This window comes from Rattus norvegicus, chromosome 9 (assembly GCF_021556685.1).
Source record: "Rattus norvegicus strain SHRSP/BbbUtx chromosome 9, alternate assembly SHRSP_T2T, whole genome shotgun sequence".
Taxonomy (NCBI): domain Eukaryota; kingdom Metazoa; phylum Chordata; class Mammalia; order Rodentia; family Muridae; genus Rattus; species Rattus norvegicus.
Window position 1 is genome coordinate 83,240,479 of NC_141542.1, and position 21,696 is coordinate 83,262,174.

General features: G+C 39.6%; 1 protein-coding gene across 13 annotated transcripts in view; it reads left to right on the plus strand.

Annotated features, from left to right (window-relative positions):
• Positions 1-21,696, plus strand: part of Unc80 (unc-80 subunit of NALCN channel complex) — a 179,283-nt gene that overhangs the window by 44,886 nt on the left and 112,701 nt on the right. For 7 of the 13 annotated variants that reach the window (XM_087569006.1, XM_087569011.1, XM_087569012.1 and 4 more), the window contains exons 14-22: positions 390-536; positions 4,694-4,841; positions 6,882-7,030; positions 9,148-9,314; positions 9,785-9,880; positions 14,387-14,601; positions 15,588-15,694; positions 16,798-16,894; positions 19,509-19,681. In XM_087569006.1, coding sequence (XP_087425132.1) covers positions 390-536; positions 4,694-4,841; positions 6,882-7,030; positions 9,148-9,314; positions 9,785-9,880; positions 14,387-14,601; positions 15,588-15,694; positions 16,798-16,894; positions 19,509-19,681 — 1,299 coding nt within the window. The remainder of the gene's footprint in view (positions 1-389; positions 537-4,693; positions 4,842-6,881; positions 7,031-9,147; positions 9,315-9,784; positions 9,881-14,386; positions 14,602-15,587; positions 15,695-16,797; positions 16,895-19,508; positions 19,682-21,696) is intronic. The other 6 variants (XM_087569008.1, XM_087569009.1, XM_087569016.1 and 3 more) reach the window with 2 other exon arrangements.

Consider the following 21,696-nt stretch of genomic DNA (forward strand, 5'->3'; position numbering starts at 1 on the left):
TATTGGTACAGAGACAGGCAGGTAGATCAGTGGAATAGAATTGAATATCTAGAAAGGAACCCACACACCTATGGTCTCTTGATCTTTGACAAAGGAACTAAAACCACTGACTCTTTCTAGGTTGTTCATCTGATAGTTTATCAAGGATACCAAAGTGTGTATTTTAATAAATACATTTGAATCCTGCATCATCAGAAGACATTCAAAGTGCAGTTTCTTTGTTAGTTCATTTCTAAGTTTTAGAAAAGTGAGTTTGGTGAGCTCTTGAAAATCTTATTTTCTACATTGCTATAACACATATTAATTTTATAAAATAGAATTCTGATACCAAAGTGAGCTAGGTGGCAAAGTAAACAGGCTTGTCTTTCTCTCTCAATCTTGGTTACTAGGATGAAAATATCCCTGTAAGCAACCATAGGCTCGCTCTCACTATGCTCATCAAAATAGTCAAGTCGTTGGGATGCGCCTATGGTTGCGGAGAAGGACATCGAGGGCTCTCTGGAGATCGTCTGAGACACCAGGTATTCCGAGAGAATGTAAGAGAATTAAAGTAGATTCCATTTCCTCTCTTTCCCCCTCTTTCTCTCTCCCTCCCTCGTTCCTCTTTCTAAATGAGGAACAAGTCCTTTGACAATGAGGGTCAATATTCCCTGAAAATAGTGTATTTCATAGGTGATTAATACTGTCTTGGGACAAGAGGATTCCCTCAAGACATCTAAAACTGTGACTTAGGAAAACTGGTCTGGCTCCTGCCTCTTGTAGACCATTTGGGAAAAGAGTGCAGAATCACAATATCTAGATAGAAGTTTGAAAGAACTCTGTGCAGATGAATATATTTAGATGAATATATTTGCACATCTGATTATCTGTGCAGATGCTCCTTCGATCAGCTGGGTAACATAGAAGAATTTTATATTAGGGGAGCAGGTCAAAGTCATTGCTATTCTTACTGAGAAATGGAAAGTGGCCCTTATTGGGACAAAACAGGACTGTAAAAGTAGCCAGGCATCTGGCTGCTTTGCCTGAGAATGACCCTCAACTTCTGCATGTTTGAGATCATGTTCCCTTGAGCTGTATGAAACTTGAAACTCTGCACATGGGCTTGCCACTGTACTGAGTAACAGAAAGTGGTTTGTTGCAGCTTGCTTTCAATTGCATCTTCCCACTGTTACCTTTCCTTCTGACTTGAGCAATAACCCACCTCTAACAGTCCTGGTCTGGAATAGTTACCTCAATTCTAAATTGGAGTTGAAAATATGAGAAAAATACTCTTTTAAGATTTTGATGAAAATTTGAGCACAAATTGTTTTGGCACACCTTGGCAGAGTTTGAGGATCATGTCAAAATCAAAAACCACCCCATTTTCTCTGGTGCAGATTTTGTCATGAAATGTTCATACAGTATTAGCATGCTAGATTTCTTGCTTAATGTATCATCTGCCATCCATTGATTTATCCATTTATCTTTCTTTTATATTCAATTATGTTATAGTATTTTGGTTTATTGTATGGATATGGGAGGTATATTCACAATGGTTAACTCTTAAATTCCCCAACTCAGACATTTTGACCAAGATCTAGATTTTGAGGCCAATATTTTTTTTAAAAAATCAATAAACAATAATAAATCAATAAAATCTTCCATCATATCAGTCCTTACACACACATATTTTTAATTTTGTTACAAAAAAATAAAAACTGTCAGGGTTAACAAAAACATACTCCTCCTCATATAGATGACTAATTTTATGGACTTCAAACTGAAATATAAAAAAAGGCATCTTTCCGGAGGTGTAAATTGGCTTTGAGAACTATATCCTGTTTTTCTGGATTTACATAAAGCAGGACCAGTTGGGTCAGAAGAGAAGTTGCTATTATTGCATGGCCAAGAATATTTTATATTTCTGTGAGACTGGTCAGTCAGCTTTTTGCTCACATTTTCAATCTGATATCTTGGCCAATTGCTTTCCAATCATCTAGAATGTTTCTGTACTCCTTGTAGGGATTACATGCACAAGCTTGAGAAGCTTCCTCAGGGAAATGTCTTGGTTAAGAACTACATATTTCTGGAATTTTCCTATGCAATCTTACTTGAAAAGTTAAGAGTATGTCTCACCTTTAGATCAGACAATCAGGTTAAGTGTGTGTGTGTGTGTGTGTGTGTGTGTGTGTGTGTGTGCATGTGTGCATATATGGATTTTTGAAAGAATTATTGAAGCTATATTCCCTAAGTACCTAATAGTTCTAACAGAAAATCCCATAATAATTATTAATTCTAATAATTTGTAATAGTCCCGTTATTGAAAAGAAATTAGTTAATTAATACATTTTTATTTCTTAAAATATAAAAATGTCTAAGGGCTCTAACATGTAATCCCTTAATACTTCTTAGGTTATTAATCTAGTGATTTAATGGTAGTCCCAAATTATTGAAAAAATTAATTAATGTTGTATTTTTGAAAAAATAGGTTGTTTACTCAGAATAATAATTGTAAAGGTTTGAAAAATCTTAAATTTGATTAAATTTCCCATTGAACCCTTATCAGAATTGTAGATAGTCTTGTAGCCTCCAAAGCGGAGATATGAAACTATGCCTTTACAGTGTGCTTTATAGAAAGCCTGAAGTAACTTGTACTTCAGAGGCTTAGGGTTTTTCTCCTTATAAATATGATGAAGATCTTCACAGATCACATATAAAATGATATTTAAATCAATGCAGATCATATTGTAATTACATGATGCTTTGTGAATATCATCTTACCAGTAAGCAACATCTATTATATAAAGATGGGGGATGAGCTCGTTTGAGATGTGGTAACTAAAATCTTCTCTGAAATAAAAATTCCTGATTTCAGTTTTTCTAAGACATGAGTAAAGGTAGAATGTAAAACCATTCCCCATGATACAGATGGAGAGAGGACAGCAAGACCATACTACAAAGCTTCCACAGTGAAGTCCAAGTTTCGTCCCCTTATATTATTTGTTTTTCCTTTTAAATATCCAAGTACCTTTCCTGGGTCATGACCACAGTAACACAGTAATAGAGTAATAGTCACACAACTTAGATTTTTTTCTGGATTACTAGTTAAAGTTCCTCGGTAGATTTCAATTCTCAGGGCAAGTCTCCCAGCTGTGGCTTCAAATGCCTACGCCATACTGGAAAGTTTTCCATCCTCACAGGGGTCCCTCTGAGTTGTCGCTCCCTTTCTGGTCCTTTAGACCTTTCCTTCAGCCTAGACACCTCTGTCATTCCCCCTTTCCATTCTCACGTCTCTTTTGTTCATATAGCCATGTAGCCCTCTTCAAGATGACAGTTCATCTCTAGTAGTGGGCATCTCAACTGCTTGTGAGGAGTAGATGGTATCTAAGTATAGTTTCTCAAGGTCGTCAGTGTCTAAAGTATTAATGAGAGTATATTGCAGGAGAACTAACTACACCTTAGTAGGCAAGACCCTGGCTTCTGGTATTGACTATACCACAGAACTTACCGTATCAGCTTGGGAAATCCTTGATCCCTTTCTGCCTGCTTTTTCAGGTGTAAGAAAAGGGCAAGCAGCAAGTAATAGCCAGAAGTGTGCCTTTTCATGGGTGAAATGTGTGTTCCACAGCAAAGCATCATTCAAATGAGGTTTATCCTTTCATAGTAGAAGGCTAGCAGCCTCCTTGTGTTCCCCAAGACTATTCTGTCTAAAACTTCTGTCAGTGATTGTCACTTTGTTGCTTCTGATGGTGGAAATCATTCCTTCTTATTTTGCAAGGTGACAAAACTATTTACCATACCATAGGGAATGTACTGTTATTTAGAGCAGAAGGACTGTGTCATGAGACCAAATTTTATTTAAATACCATACTTTCTTTCATACTCAAATGCAGGCAGATAGCAAATGAATATAGTGTTTTATGCTTCGTACATGTTGGCCATGTAAGAGGTCATCGTGTAGCTGAGGCTTTAACTCAGTTGGTAGAGTGCTTGGCCAGCATCCATAAAGCCTGGAGTGTAACACACAGTAGCACACTCGCAAGGTGTGATCACACATGAGCACATCTGTGATCCTAGCATCCAGGAGGCAGAGGCAGGAGGATTAGAAGTTCAAGGTCATCTGCAGCTATGTAAGCAGTCCAGGGTCAGACTCGGTTACTTGAGACACCACCTCAAAAAATTAATTAATAATTAACTAATCAAAAATGATGTAAACGTCCACTGGATTTCCACTCATTGCTCCTCTCGCTTGAGCTTTCTCCATTAAACCTCTCTAACTTCAATGTGCCTGGACACGAGAGCAGCATGCTTCTTCCAGTTGCACAAAGCCTTTGAGGTTTCCTAAGAGTGGACCACAGATTCTTTGACCTGTTTCAATTTTACTTCTTGAGTTATTTACATGGGATCTTAAAATCTTGACCTTGGTGAAAAGACTGAGTATTCTGGGATCAGCACCTTGAGTCTCCCCACCACCACCCCTGTGCCCCCAGGAGTGGTCTTTCTGAATGCAAGCTCCTTCGGATGGCTCAGTCAGTTCCTGCCCACTTCTTATTCAAACAACTAAGCCAAGCATGGGGAAGATCCTGCAGCAATGAGAGGGAGTTGGGGCATGGGGGTGGGGGAGTCTGCCTCCTGGGTCTTTTGTCTTAGATTAATGGTGTCTGGAGCTTAAGCTGGTGCTTGTGACTTTTTCACTCTTCTCCCTTCATTGCAGGCCCAGAACTGCCTTACTAAGCTATACAAGCTAGATAAGATACAGTTCCGACAAACCATGAGGGACTATGTGAACAAGGACTCGCTCAATAATGTAGTGGACTTCTTGCATGCTTTGCTAGGATTTTGTATGGAGCCGGTCACTGACAGTAAGTAAAGCCACCCCTGGGTCGGAGGAGCAGCCACCCACCGTGTGGTGAAGCACATAGTGTTTCCCTGGCATACTCGACATCTGGGGCTAGAACTTCAAAAAGAAAGAGACTTTTTATGCTCCTCTACACATGTGTGCATGTATGTATGTGGGGCTATGTGTATTGAGGAATAAGACCAAGGAATGGTTGTACATTGTGTCCTCAAAAGGTAATGGATCTTACTGAACAGGACTTTGGTAGCTCTGTCTCTTCCGTGACCTTCTGCATGTGACAATGGAGACAGAAATCAGGAGACTAGGAAACATATTGTGAAATGAGTGCCTGCATTATGGCTCTCGTAGTCTTTGGCATTTTTTACCTAATAAACCAGGAAATGTGATAAGCATAGACGTTGAAGTGACACAGTTGACACGTACCTAGAGATTTGGTTTATTTAAATTAGGCACATATATAGACTAGTAACTTGTTTATATTTCCATGGCTTTAACAAGGTATGCAGGCTTAAGCTACAGGATGAAACTAGAAAGTGCCAGTCACATTTGGATAAAGTGAACACCTTTGGGCCCTTCTAAATGCCAATGCTAAAGGAACTGGAAGCCACGTTGTTTCAAATGCATACTTGGAATCGATCTTTGAAGGCAGCAACTTGTTAATATAGACTCAAGGCTCATAAGACAGTTGAATGACATTGACTAATTTATAGTAAAAACACATCCATGCACTTAGAAGCAGTTTTTCTTGATTGCATCCTGTTCTTTATTATCTGGTTGTCACAGTAAGAGAAAATATTGCTTCCTTGAAGGACCCCTGGAATAACATATCCTATCAGAACCAGTTTACACTAACCACTTGGCAAACTTGAAAAGAATAGAGTGTGAATTATAGTTGAGAGCTGAAAGAAAAATCCAGATTAAAAACTAAAATATCTCTCTCCTCTCATTCTCTTTCCCTCTTGCTTTCCCTCTTCCTCTCTCTCTCCCTCCATCCCTTCCTCTCACTCTCCCTCTCTCCCTTTCTCTTAAATCCATTTTGGATAAAATTTCTAAGCATACATTGCAATATTGCTTCCAGTATTATATAACTGGAGATAAATCCTTATCAATTGGCACAGACAGTGAAAGATTGGTAATCAAACAAGGTATGTTGACGTGTAACATGAGTCAGTGAATCAGACAGACAACACCTACCATCAATCTGGGAGCTGTATGTATTCTTCCCACAGTCCACAGTTGGCTCACAGGTCATAGGGATTCCTCTTGCAAAGTCATAGGATATATATGTGTCCACTGAAGACCCGTGGATATGTAAAAAAAAATAAAACATCATGGTGGTTCACAATCATAGTAGTTCACAGCTTTTGGTCTCCAGCATTTTCCATTCTCTGTGTAAAGGAAATTTCTCTGAAGGAGATTGACAGAGTTTGCTCATCATATGTGCCCAGAGCTTCTGGGAACAAGTGTTGTCAAGACTTGGTTTCCTCCAGTCCTACTGTAGTCTTTCTGCAAGAGCCCCACCACTATTCCTGTACTGCACATCTCATGTGGTTAGCCAGTCACATACCCCGTCTTCCATACTGGATAGTTTCTGCTACAAAACCAGAGTTCCTCACCAAAGAGGCTCAAGTCACGTTATTTATCAATGGAGAAACCAATGAGTTGATCTCTCTCTCTCTCTCCCTCTCTCTCTCTCTCTCCCTCTCTCTCTCTCTCTCTCTCTCTCTTTCTCTCTCTCTCTCCCTCTCTCCCTCCCTTCCTCCCTCCCTCCCTTCCCCTCCCCCTCCCTCCCTTTCTTCCTCCCTTCCTTTTTTAAGATTAATTAACCCAAATGTTCCTCTGCATAGGCCATGTCAGAACAGAGAGGGAAGTAGACAGATTGCTTTTGTAGTCTGCACAGTGATTTCTACACTGCAGCTATCGTAATCACCTGCATCTGTACTTTCGAGCAGACCTTCACAGTGTACTAGCTGCCAGACACTTGCTTCCTTACATCTTTTAGCTGTGTAGCTTGTGGCCTCTAATACATGTCTTTGCATTCCAGACAAAGCTGGGTTTGGAAATAACTTCACCACAGTGGACAACAAATCCACAGCCCAAAACGTGGAAGGTATTATTGTCGGTGCCATGTTTAAGTCTCTCATCACACGCTGTGCCTCAACCACACACGAACTCCACAGCCCTGAGAATCTGGTGAGAACATTCCCTTTCCTCACAGGAGATCTCAGACTTGAGTCTGAGAGGAAACTCTCAGACCGTGACCTGGAAAAAGAGAAGCTGAAGTCTTAAAAGTTATACTATCCTTTCTCCCCACCAATGTCAGCCCTAACTCACCATGGAGCCATAATCCTCCTCCTACTTACAGAGTAACTTAACTTCCTCCTCTGTCTACAGTCTGAGTAGAGACTGGTGAAAGGTTACAAGGTATTTTGAACCTTTCCAAAAGAAGATGCTAAAACACAGCTGGTTGGTTCATAAAATAAAAAAAGATGGTACTCTAAGCATTTATTTGAAACTTTATTTGTTTCTAAGAATTCATGCAAATATACTATTGAAATTTCTTTTATTGAACATTATAATCTTCATTTGTCTTTCATCATTTGCTAATTAATAAAAAAAGTTGCAAGTAGTGTGGGAAGAAAACTAGGTTATGAAATGCCCAAGGAGAAGAGGTTGCCTTAAGATACACAGTGTAGACTATAGATGACAAATTTGATGCAGATAGGTGAATTCAGGTCTCTGTGGGAACCAAAAGTTCATTCCTCTTCTGTCTGTTAGTTACTATGATTTCTGTGCAGAAATGAGCTCATTTACATATATGGCGCTCTCTGTTGTTTTACTAAATGAAGGACATTATTTTATATTATTCTAAACTGTGAAGTGGCTCATTTCAGATAAACATAATTTTCACAAATCAAACAGAATTTACTTCTACTGATGGTCAAAGGCAATTGAGCAGTTTTCTTGGACCTTGAGTGTAACACAGACACTATTCACGCACTCATCTTGGTCCTGGCTGGAAGTGATTTTTAAAGTTTATTAAAATGCACGTGATTTCTCACAAACCTTTATGTACAACTTCATACATAGAGGGATTATTATCAAAATAAATAGAGGTCAAACTAGAGGACAGCCATCTATTTGTAGCCCTTATTTCCCATAGTCCTCTCTGCTGAAGTGTGGGCCTGTGCGTACCCTGGTGAGAACAGAAACGTTGCTTGTAGTTGGCTTTTTCTTCTGTGGGTGAGCAAATGAAGAGCAGAGCAAGGGCTCAGAGATCTGCTCCCCACAGGCCAAAGCGGGTGTTATCTCTCTGTTATCTTCAAGGGTCCTCCCCTCTGCCTTCCTGAAGCTCATGGGCATAATTGTCCCATGGCTCTGGATGTTTGAAAAACAAAGGTGTCGAGATAATTTCTTTTAGGTTTCTGAATTCTGTTTTTTACCACCAAGGCAAAGAAAACAGTAACTACCCTTTTAAAGAAGAGAGGCAGGGATATAAAAGCTAAGAGCAAATCTTAGTATCTCAATAAAAAGTATGCATACATTTTTAAATGTCACAAATATACTAGCATTTGAGCCCCTCTGCAGAGTCTTAGGTTCACGTTGATGTTCACACTCAACTTGGCTACAGCAGAATCATCTACTAAATATGTCCAGGAAAATCCATCATCCCTTGAACAATCAGACTGTGATAGAAGCATCTAAATGAATTACTTACCATTTTACCATAATAATTCAGACTATTTAGAGAAGCTGATCAGAGGATGAAATCTCCATTGTAAACAAAATTCTGGCTACCATTTTTTTTCCAGGCCCAAAAAAAAAAGTTCTGTTCAGAACTTATAATTAAAAGAAAAACTGTGAAAATAACTGTTTAAGAATATAGACTGATGTCTTATTAATGGTATGGCTGACTCTCTGAATATTTTTTCCACGTGGAGAGGTTTAATGAGAGAAGAAGAGAGAGGGGGGAGAAGTAAAGGAGGCTGGCCATGAGCATGTGGAGGGAAGGGGGAGGATGGATAGAGAAGGGACAAAGGGAAGGGGACAAGAGAGCAGAGAAGAGGAGAGCAAAGAGCAAGAGAGAGCAAGAACGACTCTCTGAATTTGAAACTGTGCTAGTCATTCTCCCCTGCCCAGAATATGAAGGGTGCCATTCTCCCATAGGAGCAATGAGGAAAAACAAACACCATCTTTTCATGACTTCAATGTTCACCAAAACCCAAACAATTAACTTCTCTCCTTAGGAAAACTAATCAGGCAGCTAGCTACCTTTTCCTGACCCCAGCTCTCTTCTTGTCTTCAAACAGGGACTATACTGTGACATCCGCCAGCTGGTCCAGTTTATCAAAGAAGCTCATGGGAATGTCTTCAGGAGAGTGGCTCTTAGTGCTCTGCTTGACAGCGCTGAAAAGTTAGCACCAGGGAAAAAGGTGGAGGAGAACGGACAGGAGTCTAAGCCTGCGGGTGGTAAAAGGTTGGAAGCTTCAGTTCTCTGAATATTAGTGTTTGCTAACTGTCGGAAGAATGTCACCCTTTATCATACTGTGTGTTACCAGATATGCTACAGACTCGGGGGGGAGGGGTGTTAAGGCTATCTTGTACAACTGGTATCACCAATGTGGTTCAACTAAAGCTTTAAAACAAACGATTTTTATAGGTGGAATCTTTGGGGCAATTGGGTTACAAAGATTGCCAACATAGATGGATTAGTGGTTTTATAGACAAGATTTAAAAGAAACCCCTAACTACAAATTTTGTTTTATTCTAGTGCCTCTGTTTGCAATAGCAAAATATTGTTGAGAAATAAGTCATGAGTCCAATAGCAAGCTATAAATTCTATAGGACTTGGACTCACGGTGAGAAAGGATATTAATAGCAGGTGATTTTGCATTATCAGACAGTGGTGTCCTCTGTTGTGACTGGTGGAATGTGTCATTTGTATAGGTCAGAGGCAGGAAGCATTGCAGATAAAGGCCAGGTATCAGCACCTGAGGAATGTCGCAGCTTCATGTCCGGTCGCCCCTCACAGACCCCAGAACAGTAAGTAGAATAGAGTTCGTCTCCAGTGCAGAGAACGCGCACTTCACACTTTATTTTCCGAGCTATGTTTGGGTTTTTGTTTATTCGTTGGTTTCAGTGTTTAGCTTTTCATTAGTTTGCTTTCACTTCCTTGAAACATGGCTCTCTGCCCTTGTACTTCCATTCCCAATGCCATCGGTTGCTCCAGATGAGACCAAACAGCTACCTTTGTCCATACAGAAAGGATCTCCAATTGTATTTTCATCTTGCCTTTCCAGCGCCTCTGCATCTCAAACATAAAGCAACATATAAACATGAAAAGTAACGTGTACCTGGGGTGCCATATAAATTCTTGTTTAAAAAATCACAATTTTAAAATAGATGAATGTGCTCAATGAACCTGCTCTAAAATTAAAATAAAAATTAGGGTACATTTCAAAAGTTCTGAATTTTAGCTAAGTGCAGACCCTACCCTACAGCACTTTGGCCTTAGATCAATTCCAGTGTCTCTTGTACAACTGTGTCACTAATGTAGTTCAACTAAAGCTTTAAAATAAACCATTTGTATAGGTAATTGGGGCAATTGGGTTACAAAGATTGCCAATATGGGTGGATTAGTATTTCTATAGATTATCATGGATGTGGTTTATCTCTGGTTTTCATACTAATGAAATTCAAGAGCATCTTCAAATTAATGCCTGGAGAAGTTGTGAGGATGACTACAGACATGACACTGTGTAGGCCCACATGAGGCTCATGTTATTCATTCTTCAATCATGAATCATTTATATACAAGTAGAATGATCTACATTTCAAATATCCATCATTGTAAGTATGCAGTTTTGCTTCCCAAGACCCTTATTCAATATTAAATTGCTGTATAAGCAATTCTGCAAAATATTCTAAGTATTAAAATATCCTCCCTTCATAACTATGTAAATTAAAGGTCAGAAGCCAGCATTCATCAAACATAGGACTAAGCAAATAAACTCTTCAAAACCATAAATGCCCACACAGTTCTTGTGTGCTCCAGAACCTTACCCATTGTGCCTTTTAATAGTAAGTATGAAGACAGTCAAGGCAATGGGCCCAGTAACCAAGTGTATCTTCTAACTCCAAGAGGGAGCTTCACTCACTGTAGAAAATTAATACATATATTTCATGGATAAATGGCTGCAACCAATGAATGAATGATACACAATTATTAAAAGACAGAGCTGTCAGATTATTATTAAACCTTCATTTTAACATCTTTACTCAAAATTAAGTCGTTGTTTTTCCTTTAAGGAAACCCTCAGAGCCATGGCAAGAATCCACATTTAGCTCTGAAGGGGACAGAATTAATTGTTAAAGCATGTTCCATGCTCAAATAATGAGAAGACTCATTAAAAGGCATTAGAGGGATCCAGGGTGGTGGTAGTGCTCACTTTTAATCCTAGTCCTAAGGAGGCAGAGGCCAGTGAATCTCTGAGTGTGAGGCCACCCTGGTTACAGAGTGAGGTTCAGAACAGCCAGGGCTACACAGAGAAGCCCTTTCTCTGGAGATTTTTTTTTTGAACTCCAAATGCTCTCTTTCTTCAGTGTTCTGTAGACAAACTGATTTCTTCCACATTTAGCATATGTGTGTTAATATGCCTTGCCATTAATATTTCTGCTTGGATTAGTGGCATGAATCATCAAACATGAAATTTTCCATCACTTATGTGTATCCAGAAAGTGAGTACACTAAGCATCCTTTGTTTAGCCTAGAGAAAGATGAGTCTCTTTATAGTCACAGCTCCCCCTTACCCTCGGCTTCTCTGTTTCTCTCATCATCTTGTTGATGGTGTGGCAGTTCCTCAGAGAGAGTAATAAATGACAGCTTTCCTGGATATCTTCCCTCTTCAGTCTGCACCATCACAGGCTCTCACCATGATCCCTCTCCTTCCTTGGAGGTCTGAGGAGCATGGTACACTGTGCTGCCCTGAGTAACAGACTGGTCCGTTTTTTGAAATCCAGTTTAAACAGATAGCTCTTCGTAAGCAAAATAACATAGTTTAGAACAGTGCTCCTCAACCTGTGGATTGCAACCTTTTGTGGGGTTGCATGTCTGATATCCTGTATATCAGATATTTACATTACAATTCCTAACATTAGCAAAATTGCAGTCATAAAGTAGCAATGAAACAATTTTTTGGTTGGAGTTCCTCACAGCATGAGGAACTGTATCAAATGGTCACAACATTAGGAGGTTTACAAACCAATGGTTAAGAAGAAGAGCTCATAGAACTTCACAGAGACTGAAGCAACAATCAGAGAACCTGTGTGGGTCTGACGTAGGTCTTCTGTATATATGGTACGGTCGTGTAGCTTAGTGTTCTTGTGGGACTCCTCACAGCACGAGTAGGGATGGTTTACAACTCTTTTGCCTGCTCTTGGGATTCTTCCTTCTACCATGTCACTCTATCCAGCACTGACATGAGGACATGTTCTTAATCTTATTGTAACTTGTTATGCCATGTTTGGTTGATTTCCCTGGAAGGTATACAGGAGGGACATAGGAGAAGTAGATCTAGGAGAGAGGCATTGGAGGGAAGGGGCTGGGAGGAGAGGAGGGGAGAGGAGAGGAGAGGAGAGGAGGGGAGGGGAGGGGAGGGGAGGGGAGGGGAGGGGAGGGGAGGGGAGGGAAGGAGGAAGGAAGGGAGGAGAAACTGCAGTAGGGATATAATATATGAGAGAAGAAAAATAAGTAAATTATTTTTAAAAAGGAATAGCTTAAAATATTTAGCACGTTGAAGACATTTGAGAGAGAAATCTGAATATTCTCATCTATTGATAATATTGTGCAATAGCATCATATATTGGGTCAATGCAGGAGTCTACCTTAAAGTAAATAAAAGTTACACAATAACACTTAGATAAAAGTCATTGCAAAACTAGAACATCTCCTAGCATAGGTTCTTCCAGAACTACAAGAGGAGTACATGCTGGTCAAGATGGCAAATTTGGAAAACACAGACAACTCTATGAGGGAAGCTGAAAAATCAAAATACTCCTGCTAAAGATAACCTTTGCAAATTATTTATGGTTTCTGCATTTCTGAACATGTATTGATTACATGTATGACTGTTAAAGATTATTACAGTATGCCATAATAGTGCCTAAGTCAACCTTATTCTGAAATAAGATTTTTTTCCAACTAAACCATTTTTATTTTGAGAGTAACAGGACAAAGGCAAGCTAAAGGCTTTAGATTTGGCCTTTGATAGCACTGGCTTGTCACAGTCATCTTAAAACCTGACCTTTACCAGGAAGGAATTCGGTCTATGAGGCAGTCATGGAAGCATTGTTCTCTATAAGTAAAGGCAACAATGATACAAACAGTCAAGAACTATCACCATATGGAAGTCCCACAATATATTCAGCTGACTTTCCAGACTTAGATATTAAAATAATATCCATTCTTCAGCACTGGCCACTAATATCTTCTCAGTCTTAATATGGCCTCATTTATCCACCTTTTCCTTGATATTACATCTTAGAAATTGAATTTCTCAGTGTAGGGAATTGATATGAACTTCCAGAAATGTTATCTTTTTGCATGGAACATAAATGTTCCATAAATACCAAATAATTTACTTCTCCAATGATAGTAAGATGGGGCACTGCTTTCTCCTTCTAACCACCTTAATGTCTACTAATTTAGTGGGTGAAAAATGCAAACTTTTAGCCAATTGTCACTATTATTATTTTTTTTAAGTCCTGTATATTATTAGTCCTTTTTTCTCATTGAGAATCTTCTTTCTGGTTTTCTGACATTTCTTTTTACTTTTATTTTTTAATATATATATTATTTATACATATACATATATACATATATTTCATTTATGTACGTACACTGTCATTATCTTCAGAAGAGGGCATTGGATCTCATTACAGATGGTTGTGAGTCACCATGTCATTTCTGGGAGTTGAACTCAGGACTTCTGGAAGAGCAGTCAGTGCTCTTAACCACTGAGCCATCTCCCCAGCCCTCTTTTTACTTTCAAACTTATCCCCTTTCTTCAACTTAATTGACTGGCAAGATGATATATTCCCTAAGCATGGCAGTGAAATTTCAGTCTCATTTATTAATTTATGTAAATAATTTTGAGAGTTTATTGGGTGTCAATTATGATCATGTGCTGCCGGAGGGGTGGGGCATTTCACAGGAACCGGGAGCTTTTTCAAAAGTTAAATATTTACTTGCACCTTATGTGCTCCTGCCATTACGACTCATACTGCAGATGCACGTCTGCAACCATATTTAGTTGTTTTTATTAAAGTTGAAAAAGTGACTACCTCCACTTGACTACTGAGACAGGGCACTTCCCAAGAAGAAACCAAGTCAACAACCTTGGTTTCCCTCTTCCCACTCTGACTCCTACCCTTATTGTACCCATTCCCTCAAAGATTATTCTGTACAATTTGCCTAAATACAATAGCTGGGAGTTGAGCGGTCACTGAGCTGTTCAGTGTTGTTTAACCCTATACTCTACTTCTCTGCAGTGATGAACCAATGCAAGGGGGCAACCTGGGGCGGAAAGATTTCTGGCGCAAGATGTTCAAATCCCAAAGTGCAGCAAGCGACACCAGCAGCCAGTCTGAGCAAGACACCTCGGAGTGTACCACAGCCCACTCAGGGAACACCTCCGACCGGCGTGCTCGCTCACGATCTCGCAGAATCTCCCTGCGAAAGAAGTTGAAACTCCCCATAGGTAAAAGTATGTCTGTATTTATTTATGGATTCTCTTACTATCATGCCATCAAACCAATGAGTGATTGAGACAGAGCATGACATGGGAGGGGACTGGGAAGAGACGCGCTCAAGCTGTGAGATCCACATGACTGCTTCATGCTTCCACTGGTTCATTTACTGTTCTGCAAGTGCAGATAGTTCCCAGATGGCAGCTGCGTGCCTCTGCTCTTCTGTGAAATGTATAGCTCTTGGCTTTGCTGTATTTGAGTAGAAGCCACTACCATTAAAACAGATAATCACAGAGTACATACTGTTGCAAATTAGAACACAATCTTACCTATTCAAAGGGATGGGGAGAACAGATGTTAAATACACAGAGATTAAAAATGGAAAGCAACCCAAGGATGATGTGCAAAGATCACTTGGCTTGGGGGAACTGAAAAGAACCAGTGAAGTGAGAAAATGGTTCACTCACTGTGACAGAACAGGAAGCCAGACCATTAGCAAGTCAGGGTGGCCATTTCCTATGGCTCCTGTGTGCCAGTCTGTCAGGGAGAAGGGAATAATGCGCTGTATGAACCATTGCATTGGAGGGACTGTTAGTCAACAAGAGAATCAGACTGAAAGCTGGCCAGTGGCCCAGGCATAAACAAGGGAACATTTCAATTGTGTATTATGCAGAAACAAGGAAACAGAGATTTAAGAACTGTTTAGGAGATAAAATGCATAGATTTTCAAGAGAGATATGACACTTGCCTAGCATAGGTGATGGATCTTGGTTTTTTGCAGCAGAGGGAACTGGGACTATTTGTCCTGGACTTCTGTGCTAATGTAATTTTATAGTTCAACACTGAACATCTTGATTCAAAACATGTATAACAAAAGCAACTTGGTTTTGCTTCTATTTATATTGGAGCCATGTAACTTTCATTGCTAGTTCAGGACATGCTGGCATTTCTGTCTCATTCATTTAAGAGCAAATGCTCAACTTTTCAAAATATCATTAACTAGGAAATTGGCTGAAGCGGTCCTCCCTCTCTGGCCTGGCCGATGGTGTAGAGGATCTCCTGGACATTAGCTCTGTGGATCGCCTGTCTTTCATCAGGCAAAGCTCCAAGGTAAACAGGACATTGCTCATGGAGTGAACATTGGGGTCACTGACTGAAAACTATTGGCATTGAAGAATGGTGAGCACATAGGAAGGGTTAAAGAAACTTTGGAGTTGAACAAGTTCAGAAATTAGACAAGCAACAGAAAGTCACATGTGTAAGTGGTAAGCCATAGTACAAATGAAAATAACGGAAGACATAGTAAATATCCACAGCTTCAACTATATCTACATTTGAAGAATAGAGCAGGTGTGATGAAAATTAAGGAGATACAATTGGAATTCTTAAGCACGTTCTTTTTTTTGTGAAAATATCAGAGACTTATAGGAGTCTACCTGCCTCCTCACTTCCTTTATGTGCTGTTATTTACATCATATTGAGTTGACCTGACGTCAAGATTATGAAGAATGTCACTGCTTTAAAAGAGACATAGAGCCAGCCCTGGTGGTGTCTTGGAGAGCTTAGTGGCAGAGCCCTACGTTCAGGTCTAACCTGGGTTATACAATGAGTGTGAGATTAGCCTGACTATCCTGGGCAATTTAGTGAGTTTCTAATTCAGTAAAGCGAGTCAACAAGAAGGCTAAGGATATAGCTCTTGCTGCAGATCACTCACCTAGTGCACTTCAGCTCCTACTTTCAATTCTAGGGGAGTGACGAGAAAGGAAGAATGAGGAAGGGCGGGAGGGAGAGAGAGATGGGAAGGAAGGTCAAAAAAGAAAGAAGGGTAAGAGGGAGAGGGAATATTATGCTATAAATTGATTTGCAAATTTACTAAAGTCTACTCATTCTTTTCCTCTTTGGTCTGATTTTTCAGTTGTGGTTGCATTCACTAAGGATGAATGTGGCTGTCCGCTTGGACTTGATCAAAATAAACAAACTGTGTTGTTCACTAAAATTATTTTCACATTCAGCTTCTAATCTCTAGCCTGGTATTCCTTGCACCTACAGTTATAATGACATCTTTTTTGGGCCACGGGGATGTATTAAAGTGCTAGACAGGGAAGCCAGAAGGACAAAGTTACTTTCACATTCTAAACAACTATTTCAAACCAAGGGCTAACACAACCCAATGATTGGCTGCCGAATAGCTGATAGCTTTCTTCTCTCCCCAGGTCAAGTTCACCAGCGCTGTCAAACTCTCTGAAGGTGGACCAGGGAGTGGGATGGAGAATGGACGAGAAGAGGAGGAGAATTTCTTCAAGCGTCTTGGTAAAAGTCAATAGTCTAAGGATTCCATTGACCTTTTCTTTTTTTCATTTACTTAAACTCACTGGTATGTTTCTTTTTTTGGAAAAATGACTTTTTAAAAAAATGGTCATTTTCTATTTGTATTGTCTTTCCCTTTGTTCTTTAAGTGTGTCTTTCACGGCTATCTATAGTCTCTTTATTATCAGTTTGGTTGAAGAGACATTTACAGAAACCTTACTGTGATTCTCACCCCCTGCTGGGTACTGAGTGTGCTTAGAATAAGACGAAGCCTTTTCTTGTTAGAATCTGTGAGTCACAGGACCTCCTATCCACCCACCGCTCAGCTTCAGAGTTCTGTTCAATGCATGGCTGACAGGTGGCCACCCTCCTTCTGCTGAGGGGGAGTGCGCAAGTTTACAAAGCAATTTGTTCCAGGGCTAGGCAGCTTTAATTGTTAGCAAATCTTTCTTTGTGATCTGAAAATACATTTGCCCATAAACTTAATGGTTTGTCCTAGTGATAACATCTGTAGCCACACATACACAGCTACACATAATACCGTAACCTGTCTTATTCACTTCCTGTTCTGTCTTTTGAGTAAATGTCTTTGAGGTTTTTTTAGGTTTTATTCTGTGGAAGCTTCTCTCACTCTACCACATCCTGATTCTTTTCCCTATGTGTCCATGGTTAGAGGATGAGTGTTATTAACTATAGAGCTTTAGCTCGAATGCAGCAGGCCATATTTAAAATTAATTGGTGTATAAGTAAGCTGTGGATATAGCAAATGTATGAACAGGAATGAAAATTATATTATCAGTGTTCTCATCACATAGCTGGTTTGCATTGGTCAGCTTTTGCTAGTTCATCTTCCTATCAAAGAATGTCATGATAAGCTTTGGTGTAGTCACTATCGAGTCTCCATTTTATAAGGTTTTTTATTTTATTGTATAGAATGCAGTTAGACTACTTACACAGAAAAAAATTAAAGGGCAAACCAAAACCAATTTGAATTCTAGATTTTTCTTCATAACTCGACTGTGATGATCCATCTGAATAAATATGCATTTTCATGCTTTCATTCACATTGATCGTGTTTTTACCAAACAGCAAAATGATAAAGCTGCAGCCTCTGATGTTGTTCTAGCTGAGTATGTTTAATTAATAATGTGTGGGTCTAGCTTTTCAACAAACCATGCCATTAATTTTCTAATGATTCATGAATATTTCCCTATCTTCCTACAAAAGCATTTTCAAATTTTATCAAGTGATCTCCTTGATATGTTTATGATTATATAAAAATGTTATTGTATAACTGCCACCTAGTTCATGTCGATGCATTCTTCATGAAGGCATGATGTTTCTTGTGCTTACTTATGTCATAAACATCATCCTATCTACTTAACTGTCTCTTTTGCAATCCAGTGCAGACCTAGTCTAAGGGTTCAAGTTCCCTCCTAGGCTGGACGCTTTGGTCTGTCGTAGGGCACTGGTCTACTACATGAGGATTAGGTTTGACCCTCAGTACTGAAGAAGTGGGGAAATCCGTGAAGGCTCTCCCTGACAACCCTGGCCTTTGGCAGCTTCACCACTTCAGTCTGTTCCCACTCTGTCCATTTCCCATAGACTTTCAGAGACAATCTCTCTAGCGCTCAGAACCAGCAGCAGCACAATGACAGTGTTTCTGCATTTGTTTTTTTGAGAATGAAGCTAATGTGTGTCCTGAGGTATGAGCCATGCTAGCTCAACGTCACCTGGCTGGTGATGTGAACATAGCTCCTAGTTCTCTCTATGCACTGGAGTGTTAATTTGATGTACCTGCAACATAAACCCAGGAGTGTGGGGTGGGAAGTGATCCTTCTTAATGAATGTTTTCCATAGACTATGGATTTCCGTATGCTATGGATTGAATGCGTTTGCATCTGCCCAATGTTCATGTTATGTTGTGGTAACATTTGCAAATGGAACTTTGCAAAGGTGATTAGGTTTAGATGATATCATGAGAGTACCACCACCATGATTGGATTTTGGTGCTCTTGTAGAAACGAGAGATGAGATAAATAACTGTATGCTAATACAAGGACATAATCAAACCTGGAAGAATCGACTATACTTGAACCCAGTGTCAGACTAATAGTCCATACAGCTGTGAGGGGCAAATATTTGTTGTTTAAAAGCGAGCTGGCCTGTTGTATTTTATAAAGCTGCCCTAATTGACCAGGGCACTGTACTTTCCCACTTGTAGAATATTCTTTTTCATGCGAGAGATGAAAAAAAAACCTTTGGGTTGTTGTCATTTCCAATGATTTCCTTACACTACCTTCTTCAACTCGAAGTCCGTAATGTAGCCTCTTACTCATACGTATTTAAAATACGCCTATCTCCTTCACCATCCTAGATTTGCACTAGCAAATATTGGAGTTTTTGTGCATTTGGTGAATCTTGAATTTTTACATGTCCCGTCACCTACGTTCAAGTCAAAGGGTATTCACAGCAAATATCTTAGCAGGGCCGGGGAGCGGGAAGGAGCGTGAGAGAGCTTTCAGGGTAACACTACAGGAGACATACTGCCATGCCTTTGAAACATCTTTATGGTCCTTCTCACTCTCTTCCTTTCACAATGGCACAACCCCTCCAGGCTGCCACAGTTTCGACGACCACCTTTCTCCCAACCAAGATGGTGGAAAAAGTAAAAACGTGGTGAATCTGGGAGCGATCCGACAAGGCATGAAACGTTTCCAGTTCCTGCTGAACTGCTGCGAGCCGGGGACGATTCCTGACGCATCCGTCTTAGCTGCTGCCTTGGACCTGGTAAGTTACAGAGTTCTCTCAGCGCCATCTACCTTCATGCTAGCCACAGAGGAAAGCATGAAATCCTAGCTCTAAGCCTAGCAGTGGGTTCATATCTACTTAGCTTTATCAGAATTTGTTGCCAAAGGAGGAAGAAATATGGTAAGGTGAGAGAAACCAATAAAAGATGGAAAATCTTAATAGTCATTGGGAGGTAGCACGTGTTACAGGATGATTATTACTGTGTGAAAGTGCATTACAACTTCATGATGTCTGAGCTTAAAATTCCACCTGGCAGTTTGTTAGCCCAACATCTTTAAAATGGAGGTTAATGCTAATACCGAACCTTCCTTCCATGGCTCGTGTAAGGATTAAATGAGATTCTAAATGGAAAGCCCGTGTTCAGTGTCTGTGATGTGTAAGCACTCAGTACAGTAGTCTTATATTTCCATGTATTAGTTCATAGGGTTGTTTGTTTTTGAGACAGATTGTCGCTATATGTCTCTGGCTAGCCTCAAATTCACTGTGTAGACCAAGCTGGCCTCAAAGTCAGAGATCTGCCTGCTTTCCGCCTTCCCAAGTACTGAGATTAAAGCTGGTGTCACTTGCAAAATACCTAGCATGTAATAACTAATTAAGGGATGTCCTCTAAGGTCTTCCTCTGTGCCAGGAATGGTACTAACAACTACAACGATGCAGTAGTAAGGCTTTCTGGGTATAGTCGTCAATGCTTCAGTCTTCTCAGTGAGTGCTGCAGCCTAAGGCTGATGATTTGCATCTATAGCATTCCTAGTGCATTTCCACAGTTAACTCCTGGAACCAGGAGACCAACTTATAGCCCAGTAGTAGAAAGGCTTTGCTTCTGTCTTCAGAGAACCTATATTCTGTACTCTATTATGCTGATTCTTCTTAATATAAATTATGTGAAGCCACTTTAAGAATTTCAAAAGCTCTGACAGCTTAGATGACTTTGATCAAGGTCATATGCTAATTGGTGCTAAAACTGAGATCAGAGCAGAATCTTCTGTTCCATACAGGGCTATTATAGAAACACCATATGCTTTCTCTGTCAAACAATTATTTAAATAAATCAAAATCAGTACCAGGACACATTGAAAATATATGTATATAGCCTCCTATAATAAAGTCACTTGCACATGCTTTTTTTTTAATAATTCAAAAAGCATCTGATTCTTTAAAGATATTTCTTATTGGAGGAATGCATAAGAGATGCATACTAAGAAAACAACATATCTTCAATTTTAAGTATTCACATCACATTCATTCTCCAAGCTGGTTATTCTTAACATGTGACAACATTGATTCTTTTAGATTAGGAAGAGAGTTGTGAAAAATTCTACCAAGAAAACAACAGCTATAGCCAAAAGTTAGCATGTATATCAGAAAATTAATGAATATCCTGCAGAACGTATCTATAGAGCCTAAGGAACTCTACCTTAGTGAATGGTTCTTTACTGGTAAGGAGACTTGTCAGGCAGCATCTTTGATATCCATGGATGATAACCAGCCAGAGGAACCTCTCACCATTGCCCCCCATGTGGAAAACTCTTGGGATTTCTATGGAGATCTGAGGTCCTGAAGAAGCCCAAAGCTTGCCACGGAAAGAATGCTCCAGAATTGCATTGGATCAAATTAATGTCTGCTTCTGCATCAAGCTGATTGTAACTACAATATTGATAATCAATTTGATATTCAAATTTCCTAAGTGGTAGAGTTATATTTGCTCTCCAACTGTTGAACCTCTTAACTTCTAAAGAAACATGGTACAGGAATTTCAAGACACAAATAGACTTTATGTGTTGTGGAAACATGACTCCTATCTTTGGACTGATTTAAAACACATCAAATAGACTTTTTTTTTCATTTCCATAAATGTAAAGCTATGACTAGAGAGTTACCAGATCACTGGGCTCTCATTTCCTCCTTTCCCTGAAGAACTCACTCTAACAAGGTTGTTTTTCCTGATCTCATAAATTCCATGATAGGCTATAGAAACCAGTAGAGTGGAGCACATG